Source organism: Gavialis gangeticus, unplaced genomic scaffold (assembly GCF_001723915.1).
Source record: "Gavialis gangeticus isolate Ggan-Ray unplaced genomic scaffold, GavGan_comp1, whole genome shotgun sequence".
Taxonomy (NCBI): domain Eukaryota; kingdom Metazoa; phylum Chordata; order Crocodylia; family Gavialidae; genus Gavialis; species Gavialis gangeticus.
This window is the reverse complement of record NW_017728996.1, coordinates 32,203,724-32,228,458: the sequence shown is the minus strand read 5'-3', so window position 1 is coordinate 32,228,458 and position 24,735 is coordinate 32,203,724. Positions and strand designations below refer to the sequence as shown.

Below are 24,735 nucleotides of genomic sequence, written 5' to 3'. Positions count from 1 at the left end.
CCCAGGCATCCTGGAGGGCTCCTGCCCAGGGCCCATAACGTACCTTTAGCAGCAGCAGGAGTGGGGTGCTCTGAGCCATGGCAGCAAGACCCGGCACAGCACACAGGGATGGTACATCGGGCCCAGACAGGTCCTGCTGGCCCTGGGGACCACCTGCCGCCCGGCTGGACCAGACCCTTGCTGGCAGGAACTGGTGCAGCACATGGGGACTGCATGCGGGGTCCTGGGGCCTCTGCTGCTGGGCCGGGCTGGACCCTTGGTGGCAGGATCTGCCGCCCTCGGGGCCCCTCTGCCACCCAGCTGGGCTGGTCTATTGGTGGCAGGACCCGGCACGGCATGCCAGGACTACGTGCAGGGCCCTGCTGGGTCCTGCCGGCGCCTTGCAGCGCAGGGAACACTTTTTCGTTCCCGCATGTGCCTCTTGCCCCGCCTCAAAGGGGTTTGAGGTGGGACAAGAGGCACGTGTGTGCTCATCTGGACGTGCCCAACATGTCCAAAGACACTTGCAAGACATCTTCTGATGTGCCTTATTGCATTTGTATAACCAGGTAACAACTTGCTTTGTTTTTTTGTGTGTTTTTTTTTTCCTATTCCTATTCAGAGTGATATTCCAAATAGATTTGAAATGAAAGTTCATCGCACAACAATCCTTGAAGATTCTTATAGAAGAATTATAGCTGTAAAAAGAGCAGAATTCCTTAAAGCAAAACTCTGGATTGAGTTTGATGGTGAAAAAGGATTAGATTATGGAGGAGTGGCAAGGGAATGGTTCTTCCTTCTCTCTAAAGAAATGTTTAATCCCTATTATGGATTGTTTGAATATTCTGCTACGTAAGTACTACAGTTCCAAAAAGTAAGAGGAGTCTGGGAAAGGCCACCCAAATTTCATCTGTAACACTAACTTTAAAAAATATATTTAATTATTTTAGTTTATTTTATTAGTAATTGCTGAAGGTTTGGTGTTGAAGTACTATTCATTTGGCAAGAGAGCATGACCCTATATTGCAAGGCTGTCTACAATGAATATGTAGAGCTTATCCAAACTGCCTATAGCATCCACTCACTGCTGCTCTGCCTATGTCAAATCTCAGAGATGAGGCATTGTAACCATTTCAGAATACAGCCTGAGAACAGGCTCATAAGTTTGGCTGAAACACCAAGCCTGAGAACAACTCAGGAGAACATGCTCAAGGGCCCTGTAGGTCACCTGCATTACCTCATTTGGGGGACTGAAATTGTGACTCACTAGGCAGCAGTTGGGTCATGTTTCCCAGGCACTTCAGGGTCTAGCCTTGAAATGATACTCAGTCTTTGTATAAATGAGTGGCAGCTTGTAGCCATGTGAGCATTTCTTCTACATTTACTTTTGTTTGTATGCATGCTTGAGTAAAAGATGAAGGAAAGTATTTAAAGAGGGAAGATATTACAAACCCAATACAGCGAAATCCTGACCCTGTTAAAATAATAGGAGTTTTGCCATTAACTTCAGTAGAGCAATACATTCATTTAGACTTTCTATTAGTGTTTCAACATTGCAATTCTACTAAACTTCCAGGTGAACATGTCTTTGTATTAAATTAACAACCTATGTATCCAAACAGGAATTTTGGGTCTTTCTGCAAAGGGTGACTTTATTATAATAGCTAATTCTTTCATATTATGAGATGTAGTGGTCGTTCATGGAGTACAGAATTGCGCATCTCTTGTGTGTTTTTCCTCCCTTTTCTCCAGGGATAACTATACTCTGCAGATCAATCCAAATTCTGGCTTGTGCAACGAAGATCATCTCTCTTACTTCAAATTTATAGGTCGTGTAGCTGGAATGGCTGTTTACCATGGCAAGCTTTTGGATGGTTAGTATTTGTTTTGAAGAATAATGCAGATTAATATTGTGAATATTTTGACTTCATGAGATTTGACATTCTTCTAACATTTAAATATTCATCACTCTCTTTGAAGCCTTTTTTATTCGGCCTTTTTACAAGATGATGCTTCAAAAACCAATAACGCTTCATGACATGGAATCTGTGGTATGTAATTACTTCTGCCATTGTATATTATACTGGGTTTTTGTATTTACAGTAGATTTTTAACATTATCTACAAAAATACAGTTTCAGTCTTCACAGTCTTGCTTTTTAAAACACAACAGTTTGAATAAAATTTTCATAAACATCAAAGGCTGCTTACAGATGTGTTTAACCCCCTTGCCCCCCCCAAAAAACAAACAAATTCAGCTGTTTAGTTGGTCTAATAAAAGATATTGCCTCTACCCCAAGAGTTTTATCTGCCTGTGCCTTTACACTAGTGGTCTCCAACCTTTTTAGGTAGATCACAGTTGGCATTTAAAAGCAACCCAAGATCTACTGCATGCCGCTGCCACCCTCCCCCAACCCAGGAGGTAAGTCTGTGGAGTCGGGGGGGGGGCAGATCAAGGCAGAGAGAGAGAAAATTATTTGGGGGCATGCCTCCCCAGCAGGTAGGTTCCACCCAGCCTGGGCCCCACTCAACTTACCCCTGCTCCTGCCTCTGCAGCACTGTCCCTCAATGTGGGGGCCCCCGCCCCTTCCTTCCCCCACAGACAGACCTGCTGGGCTGGGGCACATGTGTGCATGCACATGAGCACTCAGCCCCGCCACGCAAGCCTTAGATAGACTCCAAGAGGCTCTGAGATCTACCACAAGAGGCTCTGAGATCTACCAGTGCATTGAAATCCACTGGTGGGTGACCACTGCTTTAGACCAATACAGCTACAACCAATATCCCAAAAAAAACATGGTATTTAAAACTTGGCGTGCCCCTGTGCCAAGCCCAGCACGTGCCCAGAAGAGGCATTGCATTAGTAGGACCAGGCTTGCACAACCTTTATATAGATCAGGGATTCAGTGGGGCTTTTATGGTGCTTTTATCTAATAGTTCATTAGATTAGATTTAGATAAAGGCACCAAATACGCCCGCTGAAGCATGCGATCTATACAGATGCTTCAGAGCTAGGTCAAACTAACGTGCACAGCCTCTTCCGGTAAAGTGTGGGTTTTTGTTTTTTCATGTCTGTCAGCAGCCTAAGTGGCTTAATATCCAAGTTCTACTGAAAGGCAGCTGCATCTAAGGCTAAATCCATTAACCTTTAATGAAAAATTGGCACGAAACATTGTGATGCTTGCTTAATTTGACATGGCAATATGGTGTTGTCTCTTACTACAGAGGACCAAGAATTGGGTCTTCTGTCTTATTCCTGCCTCCTACAACTGTTTTTTGCATTTTGGTCATTAAAAGTAACATATGATCTTACCATACCATGATGTTAAGAGCCTTTATAAGTAACACTCCTCCCTTATAATGAATGCTAAAAGTGCAAAAGTATTGTCCTTCATTAAGTTTTTGTTTCCGTAATAACACGAAGTCTTGGCTCAAATTTGAATGCACTTGGGATTCCATCTTTAGAGATCAGAGGCCAAATTATCTACTATATGCCTCGTTCTCAGACCCTTTCTAGTTGCAGCAGAAAAGAAATGCACTGCTAGGAGTCTGAACTAGTGGTTATCAACGTTTTATCCTTGTAGGCCAGATCAGTAGCACAGGGCTGGTCTACAATCTAGACTGGGCCATAGGGCCGTGCATTGCCCCTGCACACCAGGCTTGAGCATGGGGGCCCAGCACTGTCCAGCCACACATCCCAAGCTCAGGCCCCGGACCCTCATGCAACTCGTGCATCTGATTTAGTGCTCAGACTTGTGGGGAGCGCTACAGGTCAGATGACATGGCACCAAGGTCCAGATATGGCCCGCAGGCCAAGGGTTGAGCACTCCTTATCTAAAGTATAATGGTGTTGCATACAGTGTTGTGGATATTATAGTTTTGTTGCCTTGCTACAAGGTTGTGCAAGCCTTGAAGATGCTTCAGGACTTCAGTTTTAAACTCTTTTAATTTTGGCTCCTTGTTTCAGTGACTGACACACAAATTCAGTGCACATAAGACTGGCTTCTTTTGAATAACAGAGTCATCTGAGGCTGCATCTGCATCTCATTCCCCCTAGCTTAGTACAGGGGTGCTCCATCCCTGGACCATGGGCCAGATCCAGCCACCAGCACTTATCTGGCCCCTGGGGCTTCTCCAATTTGTGGGGAGCCCTGTGGGCCAGGGCCCTGTATGTTAGATTGGGCATGCAGGGTAGCGCACAGGTTGGCAGGAGTAGTATGGGGCTCCTGGAGCCCAATCCTGGCCAGGCAGGGGCAGCATAGAGCCTGATCCAACCCATGAACTGGTCCTACACCATTTGTCTGGCCTGCAGGGCCAAAAGCATGAGCACCACTGGCCCAGTACATAGAGGGAAGCAGTTGTAACTCCACGCTCAATTCCTTCCTTCTTCTCATGGCTGCAGAATGGAATTCTGGAGAATACATTTTCTGCACTATTAATAAGTAGACACCACATTTTTTCTTGTTTTTAAGAAAATATTTATTAGTGTTAGTTTAGTGCTGATAGGTTTTCTTAGCTAATTGAGATTAGATCATTATTTTTAGAATAAAGTAGAGGAAAAGATTTATTATATTCAGGATAACTCCTGAATTTTCAAGAGTCTGTCTTTGGTAAAAATAATGGCTGGTCTGAAATTATCAGACTTAAGTTCTACCCATTTTGTAATGTGGCTCTGCCTGCAAATGTCTGGTACTTCCAGTGCCCTGTGCTTTACACCACCAAACCTCTGGTCTGCTGCTTGATCTGCAAGTCCTCTAATGAGTACCCAGAAGGTTAGAGAGAGAAGCTGAAGCTGTTCCCTCTGGAAAGAACCAGTGGTAGGTTTTAATGGATTTGGATAGACCTTCATAGAAGATTCAGATATCAGGTCAGACCCACTTTTTAGCCCATTTTTGAGTGAGCCATGATGCCACTGCAATCTTTCTGCTCCTTTTAAATCTGATTAATCACCGGCATCAGTGTTTCATTACTCAGAAAGGGTGCTGGTCATGGTATTACTCTGAAAAGAGGCAGACAAAAATATGATGCTAATTCCTCTAGGAAGCTTAAGGTAGTCTCAGGATATCAGTAAAAGACTCTAAAATCAAAGTTGGACCAGAACACGTAGTTTGCATATCAGTCTTAAATGTCAGTGTAACTTTTTGCAAGTGGTTTGAAAAGCTCTACTGCAGCAGGTGTGGCTGGAGGAGAAATAAAAGCAGGAAGAATAAAAACAGTTAGCCCATGCACTCTAACATTTTAGAGAATACAGTTGCATCTGCACGTGATGGTTTTGTGGAGGTATCAGTTTGTTTAATGCTTCCTCAATGCTATAATGCTGCTTTGAACATGATTCCTCTAGCAGGGGTGGGCAAAATATGGTCTGTGGAGTGTATCCAGCCTGCCAGTTGATTCCACCAAGCCCATCAGCTGCTGCCATGAGTCTGAGGGAAGGCTGCACCCCATGGCGCTCCACTCTGCCGCAGCCCGGGCCAGACCACACAGTGTGCTGACTCCTCCACCCCTCCCTCCCCCTGCCCTACATCCATCCCCACCTCTGCCCAGCTTTCTGTTGATTCTGTGGCTGTTCAGTCCTGGCAATGGAGCTACCAGCAGTCAGACCCACACACAACAGGGTGCAATGTAGCGCATCAAGTAGCTGTCCCACCTGCTGACTGCAATGACCCACTGCAGTGGTGGGGCAGCCAGCTCTGTGCCTTTGCTTTTCCTGGTGCAGCACAGCTGCAGTAGCTCATCACAGCAGGTGAGCAGGAGAGCTACTTGGAACGCTGCATCGCACCCCATCCTGCATAGGCCCAGCTGCCAGCGGCTGCTGTGCCAGGACTGCACAACGCCAGCAGGAAGCCGGACGGGGTGGGACGGGGGTTGGATGCAAGCAGGGAAGGGAGGGAGGGAGGGGCAGAGGAGTCTACATGCTGCGTGGTGTGGCCTGTTCTCAGCTGCGGCAGAGTGGAGTGACACAGTGCAGAGCCCTCCCTCCTTGGGCTTGGGTGGCAGCTGGCAGGCTGGATAGTATCAACTGGCATCTCCACAGCCCTCAACAGCTCACCAAAACTCTTTAAGTAGCCCTCCAGCCCAAATAATTGCCTATTCCTGCTCTATAGGGAAGGACTAACTTGTGATGGTTGTAACTCTATCCTGCTGATGAATAAGGAACAGTGTTGACATTTCCAAGAAGGGGGAGTAGTACCATCCAGTTTGTTTTGGCCTGTGAGAGCAGTTGTTAAAGAAAATGGAGGAAAATCTCAGCATCAGGAAATATGTGGAGACATTCATATTGCATGAAACAAAATGAAAAATAGGTCAAAGCACTTTTTTTCTTTTAATTTCAAAATTTCACACTGTTTTGTTTGGAATACTTCACTGATAGTCGTGCCTTCCAAGAAACAGTGAGTTGTACCTTACTTTCATAGTACTCAAATTTATTTTCATAGTATTCAATTCTGAAGGAAGTATCTGTTGTAAAGTTTACACTCAACAGAGCAGACCTAGAGAAAAATATTCCCAGCCCCTCTACTCCTGGCTAAACAATCCTTTAATCTGGCAAATTCCCTACTGTCCAACAGACATCAAGTGGGACACAGCCTTGCCTTAGGAAGAAATGCTTAACTTGTCAACACATCTCCTGCTACTAGTCTACTCCCCCATAACAAAAACCATCAGAATCTGTGGTTCCTACATATGTCTTTCCCCAAATGTGATATATCTGATTCAGTGTACCAAATGCCCTCATGACTACTGTGTAGGGAAACTAAATAGCAACTGTGCACCAGAATGAACTCTCACAGAAAAAATATGAAGGACAGATGCACGTACACCAATAAGAGCACATTTTTCCAAGAAAACTTACTCTCTGACCTTACTGTCTTCATGTTCAAGGGAAAACCACACAACACCTCTAAAAGGCAAACTTCGGAACAAAAATTCATATGCTGGTCGGTCACTAAGGACTCTAACAACTTAATGCTGATACTTGTTTTTTAGCACATCATAACCTACCTGATTCCTGAATTCTTCCTATACATTCTTCCCTCTTCCCTTTTTGATAGGCCTTGATCTCCTGGTAATCAGCTGCTTTTCTTCTCTAGTGTTATGTCTGCCACCCCTCCAAATATCTCTTCCCTTTCTTACAACTGTTTTTTATTGTGTTATGCTGGCTTTTACTGCTCAGACCTGATAAAGACTGTCTTTCATTCGAAAGCTTGTTTAACTTTATCCCAACTATACCATTGGTCCAATATAAGATATCACTCTAAGAAATTCTTGCTATAAGTAGTTACTCTTACAAAAAGTATTTACTGAATATAGACTTCCAGGCCTTCACTAAAATTGGGTTTGTTTACTGTCTATTTAAAATAATCCTTCTGTTCTCAATCATTAGCTTGCAATTATCATTTTTAGGACAGTGAATATTACAATTCTTTGAAATGGATTCTTGAAAATGACCCGGCAGAATTGGACCTCAGGTTTATGGTTGATGAAGAACTATTTGGACAGGTTTGTATATTGCTGTAAAATGGTGTACATGAAATAAGGCACTTATCCTAGGAAACCGTGCTCTTTCTTATTTTACAAGATCGTATAGTAATTAAGTATGCACTTTTGAATTCTTGGTTTGTTCCTCTTACCTCTTGCTTGGATGATACATTTTCTTTTAATATTTTGTTAATATTGTGATTTGAGAAGTTACTGAGGAATACTTGTTTTAAATCAGTTTCTTTTAAATCTAATTAATCCCCTGCATCAGTGTTTTACTATTCAGGAAGGGCACTAGTCCTGGTACATAAAATGTCCATATAACTTTTTGCAAGCTTTAGATATAATAACTTACGCTTTTGTCTGACTAGCTGCTACCTTTTTAAAATGTGGCATTTGTAGTGAAATCTTCTGCAGACTGAAGTATTCTAAAATGCAGTTATTCTCTGATTTTTGATAGCATGGGTCCAACACTGGTCTTGCATAAAAATCCCAGTTTACAGTGGTCAGCCAACTATAAGAATGGTGGTAGCTCTGTTTCTGTGTGGGCTAGTCCTTAAAGCAGTTAAGATGGCCCTTAGAGGGGAAAAAAAATAGATGCATTACGGATTGAAAGCCAAATTGCAGTTTTATACTGAAGTTCCAGTATAAAACTGCCATTGTGTAACAAATGTGTGTCAAACCACTGTTCACTAAAACCACTGTAGTTGTTTTGTAAGTGTTTTTTTCCAAGACCTCTCACAAAAGAAGCTGAGTCACTGGAAGCATAGATAGTGAAGTTAGGACAAAATAATATACAATATTACTCTAAACTTGTGCAAAGATGTTGAAGTGATTTACTGTTGTTGAGTCAGAAATAACTGAGTTTTGACATTGTAGTTTGTCACCACCTAAATGCAACCTTCCCCCCTCCTCCCCCCCCCAACCAAAAATACACAACTATTTCAAGTGGTCTCTTGTGAAACTAGTTTCATTTGTCGCACTTTTGGGATTCTCCAGTCTTGAAGAGTTTACTATATCATCTAATGCAGGGGTTTTCAACCTTTTTTTTAATAAGTGTACCCTGGCAGCTGGATGCAGGGCGGTGGTGCAGAGTGGCGCATGGCCAGACACAGCAACAGCACAGGGTGGTGGGTGGCGGCAATGGCTTCTGTGTGTGCTCCCCCCCAGCCCTGTTATTGGGAGATGATGGCGCAGGGTGGTGGATGCGGTGCTCCATCCCCACCCACCCACGCGTACCCCCTAGGACCTTACCCCCTTGCCAACACCTGATCTAATGTTTATTCTTGAATTCTGTTAAGTATGTACTTCATATAATTCAGTATATCTTCTTTAGACTCATCAACATGATTTGAAAAGTGGTGGATCAGAAATAGTAGTTACCAACAAGAACAAGCGAGACTATATTCAGTAAGTAACTGGACATTTTGTCCTGGGTATCTCACTTTATTGTAGTCTCTCTAAATACCATGTCTTTGTTTTCCTTCACTGATCCTTTCAGTGAATTAGAATTAGAATGTGTATGCATTACATGTATTTTAAATATAAATTTTTGATTTTTTTGTTTGTTTGTTTGTTTTTGTTTTTTGCAGCCTTGTAATTCAATGGAGGTTTGTGAGCAGAGTCCAGAAACAAATGGCTGCCTTTAAGGAGGTATTCATTTTTAAATACACATACTATTTTTAAAATTTGTTGCACCTAATATTAGGATAGACCTTTCAGAAAGCATCCTCATAAAGATCCCATAGACTAGGGATCTAGCAGCGAAAAAGTTAGCCTGATGTTGCCCATGGTGTCAGATTTGTGAATCTTTCAATGGTGTACCATTGATGGGGTGGATAGTAACCTGTTTAAATTCACTGATGACACCAAAATTTGGGGGGAGGTGAGCACGCTAGCAGGGAGGGAGAGATTGCAGAGGGATCTGGATAGGTTACAGGGGTGGGCTAACAGGAACAGGATGCGTTTTAATACGGACAAGTGCAGGGTGCTGCACTTGGGCAGTAGGAACCAGCAGCACACTTACACAATGGGGAACTCCCTACTCGAGAGCACGGAGGCAGAAAGAGATCTTGGAGTCATTATTGACTCCAAGATGAACATGGGCCGACAATGCGAGGCCATGGTTGGCAGGGCTAACCGGACCTTGTCGTGCATCCACAGGTGCATCTCGAGTAGAGCCAAGGAGGTGATCCTCCCCCTCTACGCGACGCTGGTCAGGCCACAGCTGGAGTATTGTGTCCAGTTCTGTGCGCCCCATTTCAAGAGGGATGTGGACAATATGGAGAGGGTCCAGAGGAGGGCCACCCGCATGATCCGGGGACAACAGGGCAGACCCTACAGTGAGAGACTGCGGGACCTGAACCTATTCAGCCTCCACAAGAGAAGGCTGAGGGGGGACCTGGTGACCGTCTATAGACTCACTAGGGGGGACCAGAAGGGTTTGGGGGAGACGCTGTTTCCCCTAGCGCCCGCTGGCATAACAAGGAGTAATGGGCACAAGTTGATGGAGAGGAGGTATAGATTGGACATCCGCAAAAACTACTTCACAGTTAGGGCGGCTAGGAGCTGGAACCAACTTCCAAGGGAAGTGGTGCTGGCCCCTACCCTGGGGGTCTTTAAGAAGAGGCTGGATGCCTACCTGGCTGGACTCATTTGAGTCCCGTTTCTCTTTCTGGGGTTTTTTGTTGTTCTCCCGCCCTGGCGGGGGGTCGGGCTAGAAGATCTACTAGGTCCCTTCCGACCCTTAATCTATGAATCTATGTACCAATATTCTGCAACTGGTAGCAGCATTTTTATTATAAATGTACCTTGCTATCTCAACTTATGCTGAAAATTTAGTTACTGCTAAATCCTGGTGAACTGTACTAGCTGTAGTACATTTTGTATCAACCCTGAAATCAGTTTATACATTTTAAATTACTGAACAATAAATCACATTAAGTTTACTAGGACTAATTTTCTACTCTTTTCTGCAAATATTTTTAAGTATATGACGCTCAGTAATAATTGGTTCAGGGTTTCACAGAAAACCTTATTGTTGAAGAAGAATAAATTGGTCATATTTTGTTGACTTTCCTGATCTTTTTTTTAACTGCATTACCAAGTTAGTAAAAAGATGTACTTGTCTTTTAACGTGTAAGCAATTTTGCTGTATTTACCAGGACAGGAGGATTTCATGTAGCAAAAGGGAAGAAGTTAGTTCTCTCTGTTAAAAAATAAATAAATAAATAAATAACCCTGAACTTCATGAAGAAATTAAAGTTCTGCATTAATGCAATATATGAGTGGTGTTTTGCAAATAAAATCTGGTCAAAACTAATAATAATGGTTCAGCTACTTTGACCCCCTAAACTTGTAGAATGTAATCAAACATAACTTGCCACAAAATTGTGGCACAGATGTGTCAAAAAGTCCTGTATTTAGAGCAACATCTTGGCTCTAATTCCCAAAGTATGTGCATCTAGGTCTTAGTTTAAAAAGAAGTCTAAAACACCATTACTTGGTTTTAAGACACTTTTTTTCTATTTCTTTTAGGGATTTTTTGAACTGATACCACAGGACCTAATTAAAATTTTTGATGAAAATGAATTAGAGGTAAGTGTCTTTTGGAAATGGAAACACATTATGTTGTAACCATATTTGATTGACTTACATTTTGGCATTTCTTTTTGGTAGTTATTAATGTGTGGACTAGGAGATGTGGATGTGGCTGACTGGAAACTACATACAAAATACAAAAATGGTTACAGCATAAATCACCAAGTTATACAGTGGTTTTGGAAGGTAACAAAGATCTAATTTTCTGTTTATGCAAATTAAACAAGCTTTAAAACATTGATCAGCTGTTCTCATGTATCAAGAGTTTTAATAACCTGTTTAATTTTTGTCCATTGAAAAGCTAGTTCAAGATTATAATAAAATAACTTCTCTTGTTCAGAAATAAATATCTAGGGTTAAAAATATTCACTGTAGCTCCCTTTGACATGGTTATGCAAAGAGGTGTTTAAATTCTTCTATTTAATAGGTTATAGGCTTCTGTCTGCTAGTCTGTAACCTCAACCAACTTCAAAGAAAGTAGAAGCCAAATCTGGGTGGGCTGTATTTTAACTGCCTGCTAAACTAGTAACACTGTTCTTGTTGCTGTGCCACAGAAGAATTGGAAGCGAAAACAATCAGTCAGAATGTGTAGCCTTCTCAGGTTTTAGCAGTGTGCAAGGAAATAGATTTAGACTTCTTGTGAAAGATATGAAGATAGAATCCTTTTAGTTCTAAACCACTATCACATAATGTTATTCGTACTATATCAGTTTAAGATGATAATATTATACTCTTTTGACTGAAGTTTTAATTATAATTATTACTCTATATAGGCAGTGTTGATGATGGATTCTGAAAAGCGAATACGATTACTTCAGTTTGTCACTGGTACATCCCGTGTACCTATGAATGGATTTGCTGAATTATATGGTAAGTACTTATAGTACCATATCACTAAAATGAAATAGGGCAGGGTGTCAAATTTGTCTGGACCTGTGGGGGCCAAGGGCTGGTCCATGGAGTCAGATCAGGCAGATGGACCTGCCCCTCCGTGCCAGATCCAGCACACATGCTGCAGAATCCACATTACATGTGATGCCTGTTTTAGCTGGTCCATGACCCGTACTGCACACAGTGCATCTGATTTCAGGATAGATTCCTTGTGCAGTGCAGTCCCAGACCAGCCGGAGTGGGTACCACATGCAGTGTAGCTTTTGAAGCAGATGCCACCTGTAGCGTGCGTCCCAGGCATTGTACATGGGGCTGGTCTAGCATGCACTGTGTGGCATAACTCAGACCCAGGGAGATCACAGGGGGCTGAGTGGTGGGGCTCCATGGGCTGGATTCAACCCACAGGCTGCATCTTTGACACTCCTGAAGTAGATTGATGAACTGAAAAGAAAATTGATCTGGAAAATGTCATGATCCTTACTAATTAATTTTAAGCATGGACCTATCACTTTTCAGTTTAAAAGAATTATGAAAATATATGTTCAGCCAGTTTAGCAGCAGCTAATGAGTAGCAAAGTTAGAAGTGTCATAAGCATGGAATATTGCTCCATGTTCTGTAGATACCACAATTGATTCTACTTTTCTGCAGCTTATTAAAAAAAACTGTTTAATACCTGGCAGGTCCTGAAAAATTGGCCAAACACTTGTTGAGGATAAAACGTATTAGCCAGATCATTCGTAAGACAAGAGTCAAATGGATGAGGAGCCATCCATATGGTTCAAATATAGTTTCCTGGTGAGAAATGTAGGCGTGTCTCTGTGGTACAAGGCAGCACTGTGTAGAGATACTAAAGCTAGCTCTGTACCTGCGGAGTCCAGACCCAGGATCAGTTTGGCCACACTTCAGTGCAGCATTGCACATATGCTAATTGCTTCTGCTCAGAAGTGACTTGCAAGTTCTAAGTATACAGCAAGTGCTGAGTGGAGCACTGAGCCATACATGTCTGCTTCTGTACCTGCACCTCGGCAATCTCAGAATTTCAGCTTGTATAAAAAGCAGTGAAAGAATCAATCTTACAGCTATGTTGAGACTAGAACTCTGCCATATGTGCAAAGGGGAAGGGACAGAGATTACAGGAGGCTTCTTATTTCTCTTTGTTCAAAATTTAGCATGTGAATCTCACCTTCTGTAGTTCTGCCCATTTTTAGTTTCTCCAGAGGCTTCCATGGTTAGCTGTCCAATCTCACAAAATTTCTTTTATGTCCTTTTAATGCTTGGGTCATCAGCTTTGGGGTTACCAGAATCCTTTTCTCCTTGACTCCTGAATGTCAACTGTGACATCCCAGTTTCTGTTGTTTGCATGTAGACAACTGCAGTGATCCACTCCCCAACATCGGGCAATTTTCTACTGCTCCCTCCAAGTGGATTTTTGCTATTGCCAGGATCCTACTGCGTTTACTGTCCTAATGGTCTTTTTGAAATGTCTCTCTAGAACCTTTCCCATGTCTGAGCCTACCCCCATTCCAGTGGCTGATAAAGGAATTCCTGCCCATAAAAGTGGTTACACAGGCAGCTTAGGTCCTCAGTGGTCCAGGAAGAAAGCGGGTACACACAATTGAGAATAGGGATACTAAACAGGTAGTGTCATCTTTGGAATGTGCTTGAAATTCACCTCTTATCAGCCTCCAGATAATAAGTTATATAATTAAATTTCAAACTTTACCTACCTACTAAAAGAGAAAAATCTTTTTTTCTCTTACTCTTTTGCAGGATCTGCTGGCAGAAGAAATAACTATTTTTCTGCTTTACCTATCTTTCAGTTATACACTCCACTAAGCATCTGTTTTTTCTTTAATAGTAGCAGCATAAAAATGCAATGATTCTAGAGTTTTACTTTCTCGTCAGGGTTATGAATGGTGTCTGTAAAAGTCTTAGCTGTTGCTTAACAAGGCTGGCAGCAGCAGAGGAACTAGAGCTGTTTGCTTGCAGATTCATGGGGGTAACACTTAATTGGCATCCTCTTAATTCAGGTTTCAAAATTGCTTTACAACCAGAAACTTTTTCATATGCAAGTTTGGATTTGCAAAACTTAATATGGATTCTTTCAGTTGCAACATGTGGAGACCCCCACATCCCCATAAATGCAACATGTAAAACTCATTTTCCTAAAGCAAGCTGGAAAGGCAAGGATCACACTGACTTGGACAGAAAACTTGTTTCCAGGTGCGTCTGACCACCTTGTATGTGGTCTGTAGATTGAAAAATGACCTTTTAAGTCTGGCATCAGTTACTGTCAGAATTCAAGTCTGCTTCTTTCTTGGAACTCAGAAGTGATCCTTGTGCCCAGAAACTTGTCTCAGATCTCTCCCACTTAAAAGATACCATCCCTAACCTTGCCTTTCAAAATTTAGCCAGTCTAGTCTGCCTCATTTAAAGATCTGTGGTAAAGAAAAAATCTTGAAGAGGAAGATCCTTCCATAACAGAAAGAAAGTTTGTATTCAAAACATTTTGTCACATTCAGAGGAGAGTATTTTGCTAGACAGAGGTGCTGGACCCCTGCTAGACCTCTGGCCTATGGGTCAGATCTAGCTCCTGGTGCCATGACACCTGGCTTGCAGGGGCAGCTGCAGGCCATTACCCTGAGCATTAGATCAGGTGCACAGGGTGACACAAGGCAGAGGCAGTGCAAGGGCCTCCAGAGCCAGATCCTGGGTGGATGGGGGCAGCATGAGGTCCTAGGAGCTGGAGCCCTGTGCCATTCATTTGGCCCACAAGGCCAAAACCCTGAACACCATTGCTCTAGACCAAGAGTGGGCAAAGTGGTGGATCCAGCCAGCAGCCAGACTCCATTTCCCAGCAGACCCTGCCTGCGTGGCTGGGGCCAGTCTCCATGGAGACCCCAGCTGCAGCTGTGCCATGATAAGGCAAGGCTGGGCTTGCCATGGAGACTGGCCCCAGCCACACAGGCAGGGTAGAGCAGAGAGCTGCTCCGGAGCCGCTGGAATCTTGCAGCAGGGGCAGCTTGGTCCAGAGCCAGGGCAGAGCTGCGATCTACAGCCTCCATGGTCCAGACAGGGCAAGCAGGCAGCGGATTGCAGCTCTGCCCCGGCTCCATGCAGTGGTGACAGCTTGGTTTGGAGCAGGGGCACAGACGTGATCTGCCGCCTGTGCACCCCTGTTCAGAGCCCTGCCCTGCTGCACACCCTGCCACCACAGCTGGGACCAGTCTCCATGGCAACCCCAGCCTTGCGCTGGCACAGCACAGGTGTGGCTAGTGTTGCCATGGAGACTGGTCTCAGCCATGCAGGCAGGGGCTGCTGGGAAATGGAGTCCACTGCTGGCCCGTGGGCCAGACTTTGTCCACTTCTGCTCTAGACCTTGGAATGCTCAGTAACTTCATTCAGTGGTTAATGTTTAGGATGAGCGCTTTAGCCTCTATAACAGGAGTAGGCAACCCTGGCACACATGCCAAAGCATGGCATGTGGAGGCATTTTGCATGTATGCATGCGCACCCTCCTTTCTCTCCCCCTCCAGCCCAGCAAGTCGGTAGGGGAGGGAATGGGCAGAGTCTTGGGGGTCACGTGCAGCGAGTCTCAGGGCACAAAGCCCAGCCCATAGCGGTAGCTGCCTCTGCTGTGCACAAATCAGGGGGGCACATGCCCCTCCTCCAAATGTGGGGCAGCGCCACAGGGGCAGGCGCTGCACAGCCAGCACGGGGCAGGGGATGGAGCTGTGAGCAGGTCATCCAGGGGACACAGGAAGGGGGGCGCACAGCCCAGGAGGCCACAGGGGGGAAGGAGGTGCATGCCCTCGGATCTGTCAATGGGGCAGGGCAGGCTGCACTCGGGGGCCGGGGCAGTGCTAGCTCTTCCTGTCTGGGCTGCAGCTGCGGGCTGGAAAGCTGCACTGGGCTGTTCTTGTCGGGCCTTGTCTGCACTTGTGCCAGTGGCAGACAGTGACAGCATTGGGAGCAGCAACTGGGGGTGCTACCCTCCCACCTCTGTGGCCTCGCTCTCAGCACCACCGCTGCTGCAGCCCAACCAGAAAGAGCCGGCACCACCCTGGCCCCAGAACGCAGCTTGCCGTGCCCCATCAGCAGATCTGGTGGCACATGCCCTCCCAGGCTGTACGGCTCCCCCCTCCCCGCACCCCCAGATGAGCCACTCAGGGCTCTGTGCCCCGCCCTGTGACAGCTGTGCAGGGCCTGCCCCATTTCCTACCTCCCTGCCATTCTGGGGGTGGGGGGGGGGAGATCCAGCCCCAGTGGTGAGGGAGGGAGTGGGGCTAGGGCTGGGTCCTCAATCTGCCTCACTCCCCCCGCTGCCTTTCCCCTCCCCACTCCCTTCCCCACAGACTTACCTGCTGGGTAGAGGAGGGTGGGGGATAGATCTTCACTTCCTTTTAAATTCCAAAAGTGATATCCAACCTAAAAAGGTTGGAGACCACTGACCTAGAACTTGCAAGATGTGTGTTCTTCAGAGTCGGGTGCTGTGCACAGTAACCTGTTGTTTAATAGCTGACTTGAGGAGCTGTGTTTGAAATGCCCAAGGAGATGCATGTGGCTCGTGAACCATGGTTTGTCCATGTCTTCTTTAAATAGATGATCCTGCCTGGGGTAGGGGGTTGGTTTGGGTGACCCCCTCAATATCCCTTACACCCTTATCTCATGTAATTCTATATGCATCCTTGCACTTCAGTATCAGAGGGATGAAATATCTCGAAGTGTATGTTTAGAACTGTTTTGAAAATTCAGATTCATGGGATCACTGACTTATGAAATATATACTACATTTGAGTCCAGTATGTAGCTTCAAATTCTATTAGACATTCTACTCCAAAATAAGAGTTATCTGCTGGATATGTTTAAATCTCAAAAAGATACAACTGCAGTATGAAGGCAGGGCACCTTAAGCAGAAGGACGTGAGATTTAAATTATTGCTGCTTTCTTGTAGGTTCAAATGGACCACAGTTGTTTACAATTGAACAGTGGGGCACCCCTGAAAAACTGCCAAGAGCTCATACTTGGTAAATCATCATTTAATTTATATAGACTTTTCATGTGCTGAAACAAGTAAAGCTCTTTAAAAGAAACCTAATGGTTTTATTCTGTTTTCCAGCTTTAATCGCTTGGATTTGCCTCCATATGACTCATTTGAAGACTTATGGGAAAAACTCCTCTTAGCAATTGAAAATACTCAGGGTTTTGATGGAGTCGATTAGGCCACAAATAGAAACAGTGTATGTTTGAATTAACTTTCTGACGTTTCTTTCTAAGGGTTTACAAACCAAATTAAGATTAAAAGGGAGCTACTATTGTATTCAGTTATTTGGCTATTGAACTTTCAAACTATCATTTATCAAATTCGTGTTGAAAAAATTCCCTATTTTTAAAGCACATTTTGTCACTTCCATAGTTCTATAAAACTTGTTAGTGGCTACAGTATGTACTTTGGATAAGCTAATACCACCTCAGGCTCAGTTAAATATATTTTAGCAGGTGGCCCTTCTACAGTATTCACCAGATTGTCCTACAGTAACTACTGAAGTGAAACTGTGAAGAAAAAGTGTAAATTTAAAACTTGCTGGTCTAAGAGTAGTAACTGAAGGGGTTAAATAGTATAAGGAGTATTTAGTGTATTGCAATATATTCTGTGCTGCTTCAGGCTGTTTATTACAGATCTGCCCAAAGCACCTTACTATTCAGCATACTGGGTAAAACAGTGGAAAGTGTTTGTGTTTCCTAGTTGCTGTCAGCTTGCAGAATGTTGACATGCTCATTATAAAGTTAATTTTTTATCTTTCTAACTTGGTTTTATTGAAATACAGTTTGACAAAACCAGGAGTTTTATATGAGACACAAGCAGCATGCTTCTGAATAGTTATAAGACATGATAATCTTTGTCTGGTTTTTTTTAATATAATGGCATTGGTTTCCTGGGTGTCTGTCGCATTTTTGATAAACATATAGTTTAACAATGATATTTTCAGTTAAGACTTTTGCAGCAAAGTAAATCTTAAATCAGAATTTGTATGAATGCCACAGAGTATTAGTTAATTTGGGATTTAGATGCCTTTATTCATTCTCGCAGTATTGCACAACAGAATAATAACATGTTTACAGGGTTTTATGGGCCAAATTCAGCAATCTGATCTGTGCAGACTTCTCTGACATCAATGAAAACTGTGCACATGTATCCAGGGCAGAATTTGGCCCTATAATATGTTTACAGATTATGCTAGTTCCTATAGCTGCATTTTTATATTTTTTATTTCTTTACTGTTAGTCTAGAAACCAAATTTGTTAATGTATAACCAAAGTCATAGCCAACAATGTGCAATTTATTGTAGATCAGTTCTTCATAAATATAAAGCGTGATGTCTTTTGTAAATGTGATTATTTTGTTATCAATGTTAGCCCTGGCTATTTTGATTAAGTGCTGGTTAAAATGAATTTCAAACTCTATTCTGAAAAATATAGAAGTCTACATGCCCTGGCTTCCTTTCCTTTTGAACAATTTATTACCAAGGAGGAAATCTGAGGAAATTATGGTATATAGCTTTTGCCCAGCAAACTTCTATTTAGATAGTTTTTATAAATATGCAAAAACAAAGTGTAGCACATCTCTGTAAAGACATGTAAATTGTGTAACAAATATAATGGGTCTTAATGGATATTTAAAATCCTACTTTGTTTTATTCTTTGAATAGGTCTTTAATGCTGAGAGCATTACATGTAAATAAAGGTAACTTATACAAAATCTGAATCTACGTACATCTTTGTAAAACTTGGAATGATACAACAGCAAATCTGTATAGATTTAAATGTAGCATTATTCGTTGCATATTTTATGAAACATTCACATCTTGAAGCAGTAAAATAATTGTTCTAATAAAGATAGTGATGCGTGTAATTCAAATCCAAGTCACAATACTTACAGAAGCATGTGGTAATCCACGTAAGTGTGTTAAGGCACTGCAGTACACTATTAGTTAGTACACTAGCTATTTTAGAGATCCCATAGTCCCATTTGTTGAAACAGAGTTCTGCAGTGATTTAACTGTCCTCCTCATCCCCAAAATGTATTGTATCTACAAAAGGACTAGAATAGGCAGGCCATTGGCCTGGATTGGCTTGCCATTTTTGGTGACATAAAAAGAACATAATCTGTTTTCAGCTTCTTGAAAGTTGCAATGTATGTTGTTTGGAAGCAGCCATGGCCTCCAATTTTAAAGTTTTCATTATGGTAGTGTTAAACTTTTATATTTGAGATTAATGCAAAAATGGCAATAACCTAAACTTAGAGCATTTGATACTTACTTTTTTCCATGTTGGAAACAGACCAGGTGCTCCAAATGATGATAAGCCATCACTACTAAAAGTATAACCTTTTAAAAAAGGGACATAGTTACAAAAAGCAATCATTTTAGACCAGTGATGACCAATTTTTTCAGGCTGTGGAGTAGATGAGTGGTGTGTGGTCAGTCTGTAGGCTAGATCCAGTGCACAGGATTGATCCATAGCCTGGTCTGGCATAGGGCCAGTGCATGGAGGCAGCCTTACATGTGCCAAATTGGGTCTCACTGCCTTGGCTGTGGCCCCAGCCCTACATGCTGATTGGGTCCAGCACATAGGGCCATGTCATGTCACCTGCAGGACTTGGAAATTTCTGAATCTGTGAGGAGCCCCATGGGCCAGATGCGTCAGCTGTCACAAATAGCTTTAGCAATGTAGTTTCTTCTCCATTTGAGTTGCCAGAGCCGTTTCCTTCTTGATTCTAAAGATCTACCCACAGAAATAACCAAAATATTAGATAGCATGTAAATAATATAGGAAACTACCACACAGGGCACAGTCTACTTTCCTCTGTTCATTTCCATCTTCGTGTTGCTCACAGCAAACCTCCTATTCCTTGGGGTCTTAACTTCCATCTCCAAAAGTTACTGAAAAGCAAATATACATCCCAAATCATCACCCTCATTTGTTTACAGCTACCAAAGCAAAAGGCAGAATATCTTCGTAAATGGGTGACAGTTAGATATGCTTATCTGTTGATAAAAGCAGACAAAACAACTTTTTAAATGAGGGACTGCTTCCAAGTTCAACTGGAGAGTGTGTTGAAGAAACTACTTGCATTTTTAGAAACAAGAACTGAGCCAATGCTAATTGCATTAAGGGGAGAGTTGGCTCACATAGAGTAAGGGCCTTGTTACGCATTGTACTTTGAGCTGCACAAATGTTGATCAGCTTAGTGCTAGCTTGGTGTCTGGAGCAGACATATCTATCAGTCTAGAAACCTTCTCTGACTGTTCCCAACCTACACAGCTATGACTTGCCACTAGAGGCCTGGTGAGCAGGGAGATCCCTTCCAGTCCTACTTCTCTATGATTCTCTATGCTTCACCTGTTCCACTGCAGCAGCAGCATTCTAGACTGCAGGGAGAGGAGGGAGGCAGCATAGCCCCTTGAGAGTGGGGCTGAGGGACGGGGTAGGGTGCTGCATGGAGAGGTCACTACCCACCCAGATCCCAGCTCCTGGCACGCACATTGTCCAGGCTCACTGTCACACATCTGGGTGTTTCTCCCTGCCACACATGTCCCTTTGGCTGTTCGCCACACCCAGGCATAGAGTTACCATACGTCCGGGTTTTCCCAGATGTGTCCTTTTTTGGCCCCCTGTTCTCGTATCTGGGTGGGTTTTTAAAATGGGAGCAAATGTCTGGGTTTTTGCTCTTCCTCTGCTTTCCCGGACACTGGCAGCTTGGAACTGCTTGGGGCTGGGAGCAGTGGGCAAAGTGATTGGCTGTTGCAGGTCATGTGCTCTGCGCACGGGCCTCTCAGTAAGATCCAAGGTAAGAGAGACAGAGTGTGTGCAGTGAGCAGCATGTGCGTGGGGGCAGCATGGCTGGGGGGCAGGGGCTTCAGGTCAGGAGTGATAGATACCTGCAGAGCTGGCGGGAGGGGGGGGCAAGGGGCTGCTGGTCAAGAATGAGGAGCACTGCCGGGCTGAGGGGGCAGGGGCTGTGGGTTGAAAGTGAAGGGCAACTGGCAGGGCTGGGAGGGGGCAGGGGCTGCAGGTCAGGAGTGAGGCACCAGTAGGACTGGGAGAGGCAGGGGCTTGGGAGTGAGAGGCAAGGGCAGGGCATGGGCATATCACTGCCCCCCCACCATCATATACTCCTCTGCCCTCCCCACCCACTCCAGCCCCCTCCCTCCCCACCACAAGTATCCTCTTTTTTGATACTGGAAATATGGTAATCCTACCCAGGCAACTTCATCCTGAGGGGGGGGGCTTTGCTGCTCCCCTGCCTCTCCTGACCTGCCCCCACCCCTTAGCTTTGCCCCACATCCACCCTGCCACCCCATTCTACCTTGGTGCCCCCAGGCCCAGCAGAAACAGCCCAGTAGCATGTAGGGCAAGCAGACAAACACCCCTGGGGTTGGGGGATGCACAGGCAGCAGTGGGCACAGAGCTAGGGTCTGCAGCAACTTGTGTAGCCAGCTCCCCCCCGCTCCCCCCCCCAAGTTGGCTTCAGTATGCAGCTGGGAGAAGTCTATCTGCAGCCAGCTCCCCCATCCAGGCTGACTTGGATAAGCTGAAAAAGTGGGCTGACACAAACCTGATGACATTCAATACCAACAAATGTAAGGTACTACACCTGGGGGTGGGGGACCCACAGCACACTTATAGGCTCTGCAGTGCTATGCTTGCTAGCACCAAGGCCAAAAGAGACTTTGTGGTCATGACTGACCGTGAGATGAATATGAGCTACCAATGTGATGTCACAGCTGGTAAAGCAAATTAAACTCCATAGATGCTTCTCAAGTAAATCTTAGGATGTCTTCTTCCTCCTGTACTCAGCCTTGGTGAGGCTGCAGCTGGAGTACTGCATCCAATTCTGGGCTCCACAATTCAAGAAGGATGTGGAGAAGCTTCAGAGAGTCCAAAGGAGAGCCATGCATAATCAGAGGGCAAGAGAATAGGCCTTATGAAGAGAGGCTGAGAGCCATGGAACTCTTCAGCCTAGAAAAGTGCAGGCTCAGGGGAGACCTGGTGGCAGCCTATAAGTGCATCAGGATGTAGGGGAACATCTGTTCACCAGAGCGCCCCAAGGGCTGATAAGGTCCAATTGCCATAAACTCCTCCAAGACCATTTTAGGCTGGCTATAAGGAAAAACTTCTTTACTGTCCGAGTTGCCAAGGCCTGAAATAGACTCCTTCCAGAGGTGGGGCAAGCAACTACTCTGGACTCCTTTAAGAAGCATTTGGATGCTTATCTTGCTGGGATCCTTTGACACCAGCTGACTTCCCGCCCCTGGGGCAGGGGGATGGACTTGATGATCTCCTGAGGTCCCTTCCAGCCCTAATGTCAATCAAATTTTCAAAATCCACATGGGCAGCAGCAAAGCCCCATACCCGCAGCCTCGATCCACCCATAGCCACTCTGCCCTGAGGCAGTGGCTTCCCTGGCACCTGGCTGCCCCACCACCTTCCAGTACCCACTTCCAGCTCTTGCCAGGCTGAGTGGGTTGGGTGCATGGAGCAAGGTGCTGCTAGAGCTGCAGGGCTGGAGCTTGGGGCTTCCTGGAGCCTGGCCCAGGTCTAGGGGCTGTCTGGGGCTCTCCATTTCCCAAGTCTTGGTGAAGGTGGGTAGGGGGCAGGAGTCATGGGATCCAGCAGTGGCTACCAACCCAGACAGGCTCAGTGCTGGTGGGGAAGTGTGCCCCATGCCACTGTTCCTGGACTGGAGACTGCGGGAATAGAAAAGCTGCAGCTCCAGTCCCAGGGCCCCTGCACGAAGCAGCCGGGGGTGTGAGAACCCACAGAACATGAGGGTGGGGGAGGGGCCACGACACATTAGTGGAACAGGAGTTTTGTTGTGTGGATCAGAGATCATCCTGCCCTGGAGTGGTGTAACTTTGCACCACGTAACAAGTGCTTTAAGCCACTTAAAGGTGTTAACCTGTGGACAGTCCAGGGGCTAAGAGATCCAGGAGTCGCACAAAATTAATATTTAACAGGGGTCTCAGAGGAAAGGGGTTATTAACATCAGGGTCAGTGGCCTATGGTTGCATGCCATCCTCTTGTGCTTAACAGCACAAAACCCACTTTGTTGTTTAAAAATTATAGCATGGATATTGATATTCATGTTCAGGACTGTCTCAGCTTTCAGACCAAGAAGCAGAAAAAATGCATTTTAGTCTCTTTTTCCTTCAGAGGATAAAGACTTATCAATTCTGATGATCATAGACTCTGGTTCTAGAAAGTAGAGGTATTTATTCTATCTGAATTTTTTCCCTAGAAGTGTAGTTCAGCTTCAGCAAGGTGCACCTTCTGCAGCAATGACCTCCCCAGAAGTTTGACTTTAATCCTTTGTTTAGGGTGAAGGAACAAGGATTCTAGAATATGCTCATGATAGAGTTCCCAAGCTGATCTTCAATGCCATCGAACAGGCCAAACAAAATGTTAGGTATTATTAAGAATGGAATTATAAACAACAGAAATTATTAACAACGTTATGCACCTTTATAAATCCATGGTGCGTCCATCTTGACTGTTGTGCCCAGTTCTAGTCCCCACCCCTCATAAAGGATATAGAAGAACTAGAGAAGGTACAGAAAAAGAGCAACATGGATGATTAGTGGTATGGAGGGGCTTCCATAAGAAGACAGACTAAAGAGGCTAGGCCTATTCAGTTTAGAAAAGAGCTGCTTGAAGAGGGACATACGGGTTTACAAAATACTAAACGACAAATAGAAAGTAAATAATTTATTATTTACTCTCTAACAATAAAAGAACTTGGGGGTCACAAAATGGAACTAGTAGGTAGCAAGTTTACCACTAACAAAAGGAAGGGGTTTTTTTTCATGGTGTCTAATTCAAGCATGGAACTTCTTGCCACTGGGTGTTGTGGAAACTGAGGCTGCCTATACACATGCTCAGAGGGGGGTGTTAATTAGGGTGGATCCCAGGCACCTGCTCTAATTAAAACACCTCAGTGTTGCATGCATTAAGCCCCCTGTGCATTTAAAAATGACAGCAGGACACTTTACCTAAACCTCATTTGACAAGGTTTAGTTAAAGCGTTCCCCTGGCCACTTTCTAATATGTGGGGGCTTATTGCACTGTGGCGACCCTGCGATGTTCCGATTCAAACGTTGGCGCAGACTCGATCCGATTAGTCGAGGCTGCTCCAGCACGTTCTAGCTAGAATGTGAATGAGCATGTGTATAGGCCACATGATAGTTTAACCAGTTTCAAAAAGGAACTGGACAAATTTTGGAAGAAAGGGGCATCAGTAACTATTGTGCAGGGAAGTTAGGGATACAGACCCTGAGTTAGAACTTTCTAGACCTTAAATGCTGGAGGCTGGAAGCGAGAGGAACAGTGGAGAAAACCTGGTCATACCCAGTTCCCTCTCCCTTTCAGCATCCTCTGTCTGCCACTGTGACACGGGATACTGGGTAAGATGAGCCTGTGGTAAACTACAAACCAGTAAATGGCAATTCTTAGGTTCGCATGTGAACCCATCAGCAGAGAAAGTAACCGGTACTACTAAACAAAACCACCAGAGGGCATTATAAACTACCTTTATACACAGACGTTCCATAGGATAAAATAATTTTATAAGGTCAAGATGGGTGGTATGAAAACACAACATACAGGGAAAGAAAATAATAGAAGACTAACAGGTGATATCTTGACTCCCATTGAAACCAATGACAAAATAAAAGATAATTCTTCTCATGATATGGTGGATAGAAATGTTGGTCACTGTGCAGTGACTC

General features: G+C 44.4%; 1 protein-coding gene across 2 annotated transcripts in view; it reads left to right on the top strand.

Moving 5' to 3' along the window:
* The window catches only part of NEDD4 (neural precursor cell expressed, developmentally down-regulated 4, E3 ubiquitin protein ligase), a 154,038-nt gene extending 135,195 nt beyond the window's left edge, over positions 1-18,843 (top strand). For both annotated transcript variants that reach the window (XM_019504263.1, XM_019504262.1), the window contains 8 exons: positions 7,380-7,475; positions 8,791-8,864; positions 9,047-9,107; positions 10,992-11,051; positions 11,133-11,240; positions 11,828-11,924; positions 16,902-16,974; positions 17,067-18,843. In XM_019504263.1, the coding sequence (XP_019359808.1) occupies positions 7,380-7,475; positions 8,791-8,864; positions 9,047-9,107; positions 10,992-11,051; positions 11,133-11,240; positions 11,828-11,924; positions 16,902-16,974; positions 17,067-17,169 (672 nt within the window). In that variant the 3' untranslated portion in view covers positions 17,170-18,843. The remainder of the gene's footprint in view (positions 1-7,379; positions 7,476-8,790; positions 8,865-9,046; positions 9,108-10,991; positions 11,052-11,132; positions 11,241-11,827; positions 11,925-16,901; positions 16,975-17,066) is intronic.
* The last annotated feature ends 5,892 nt before the right edge of the window (positions 18,844-24,735 follow it).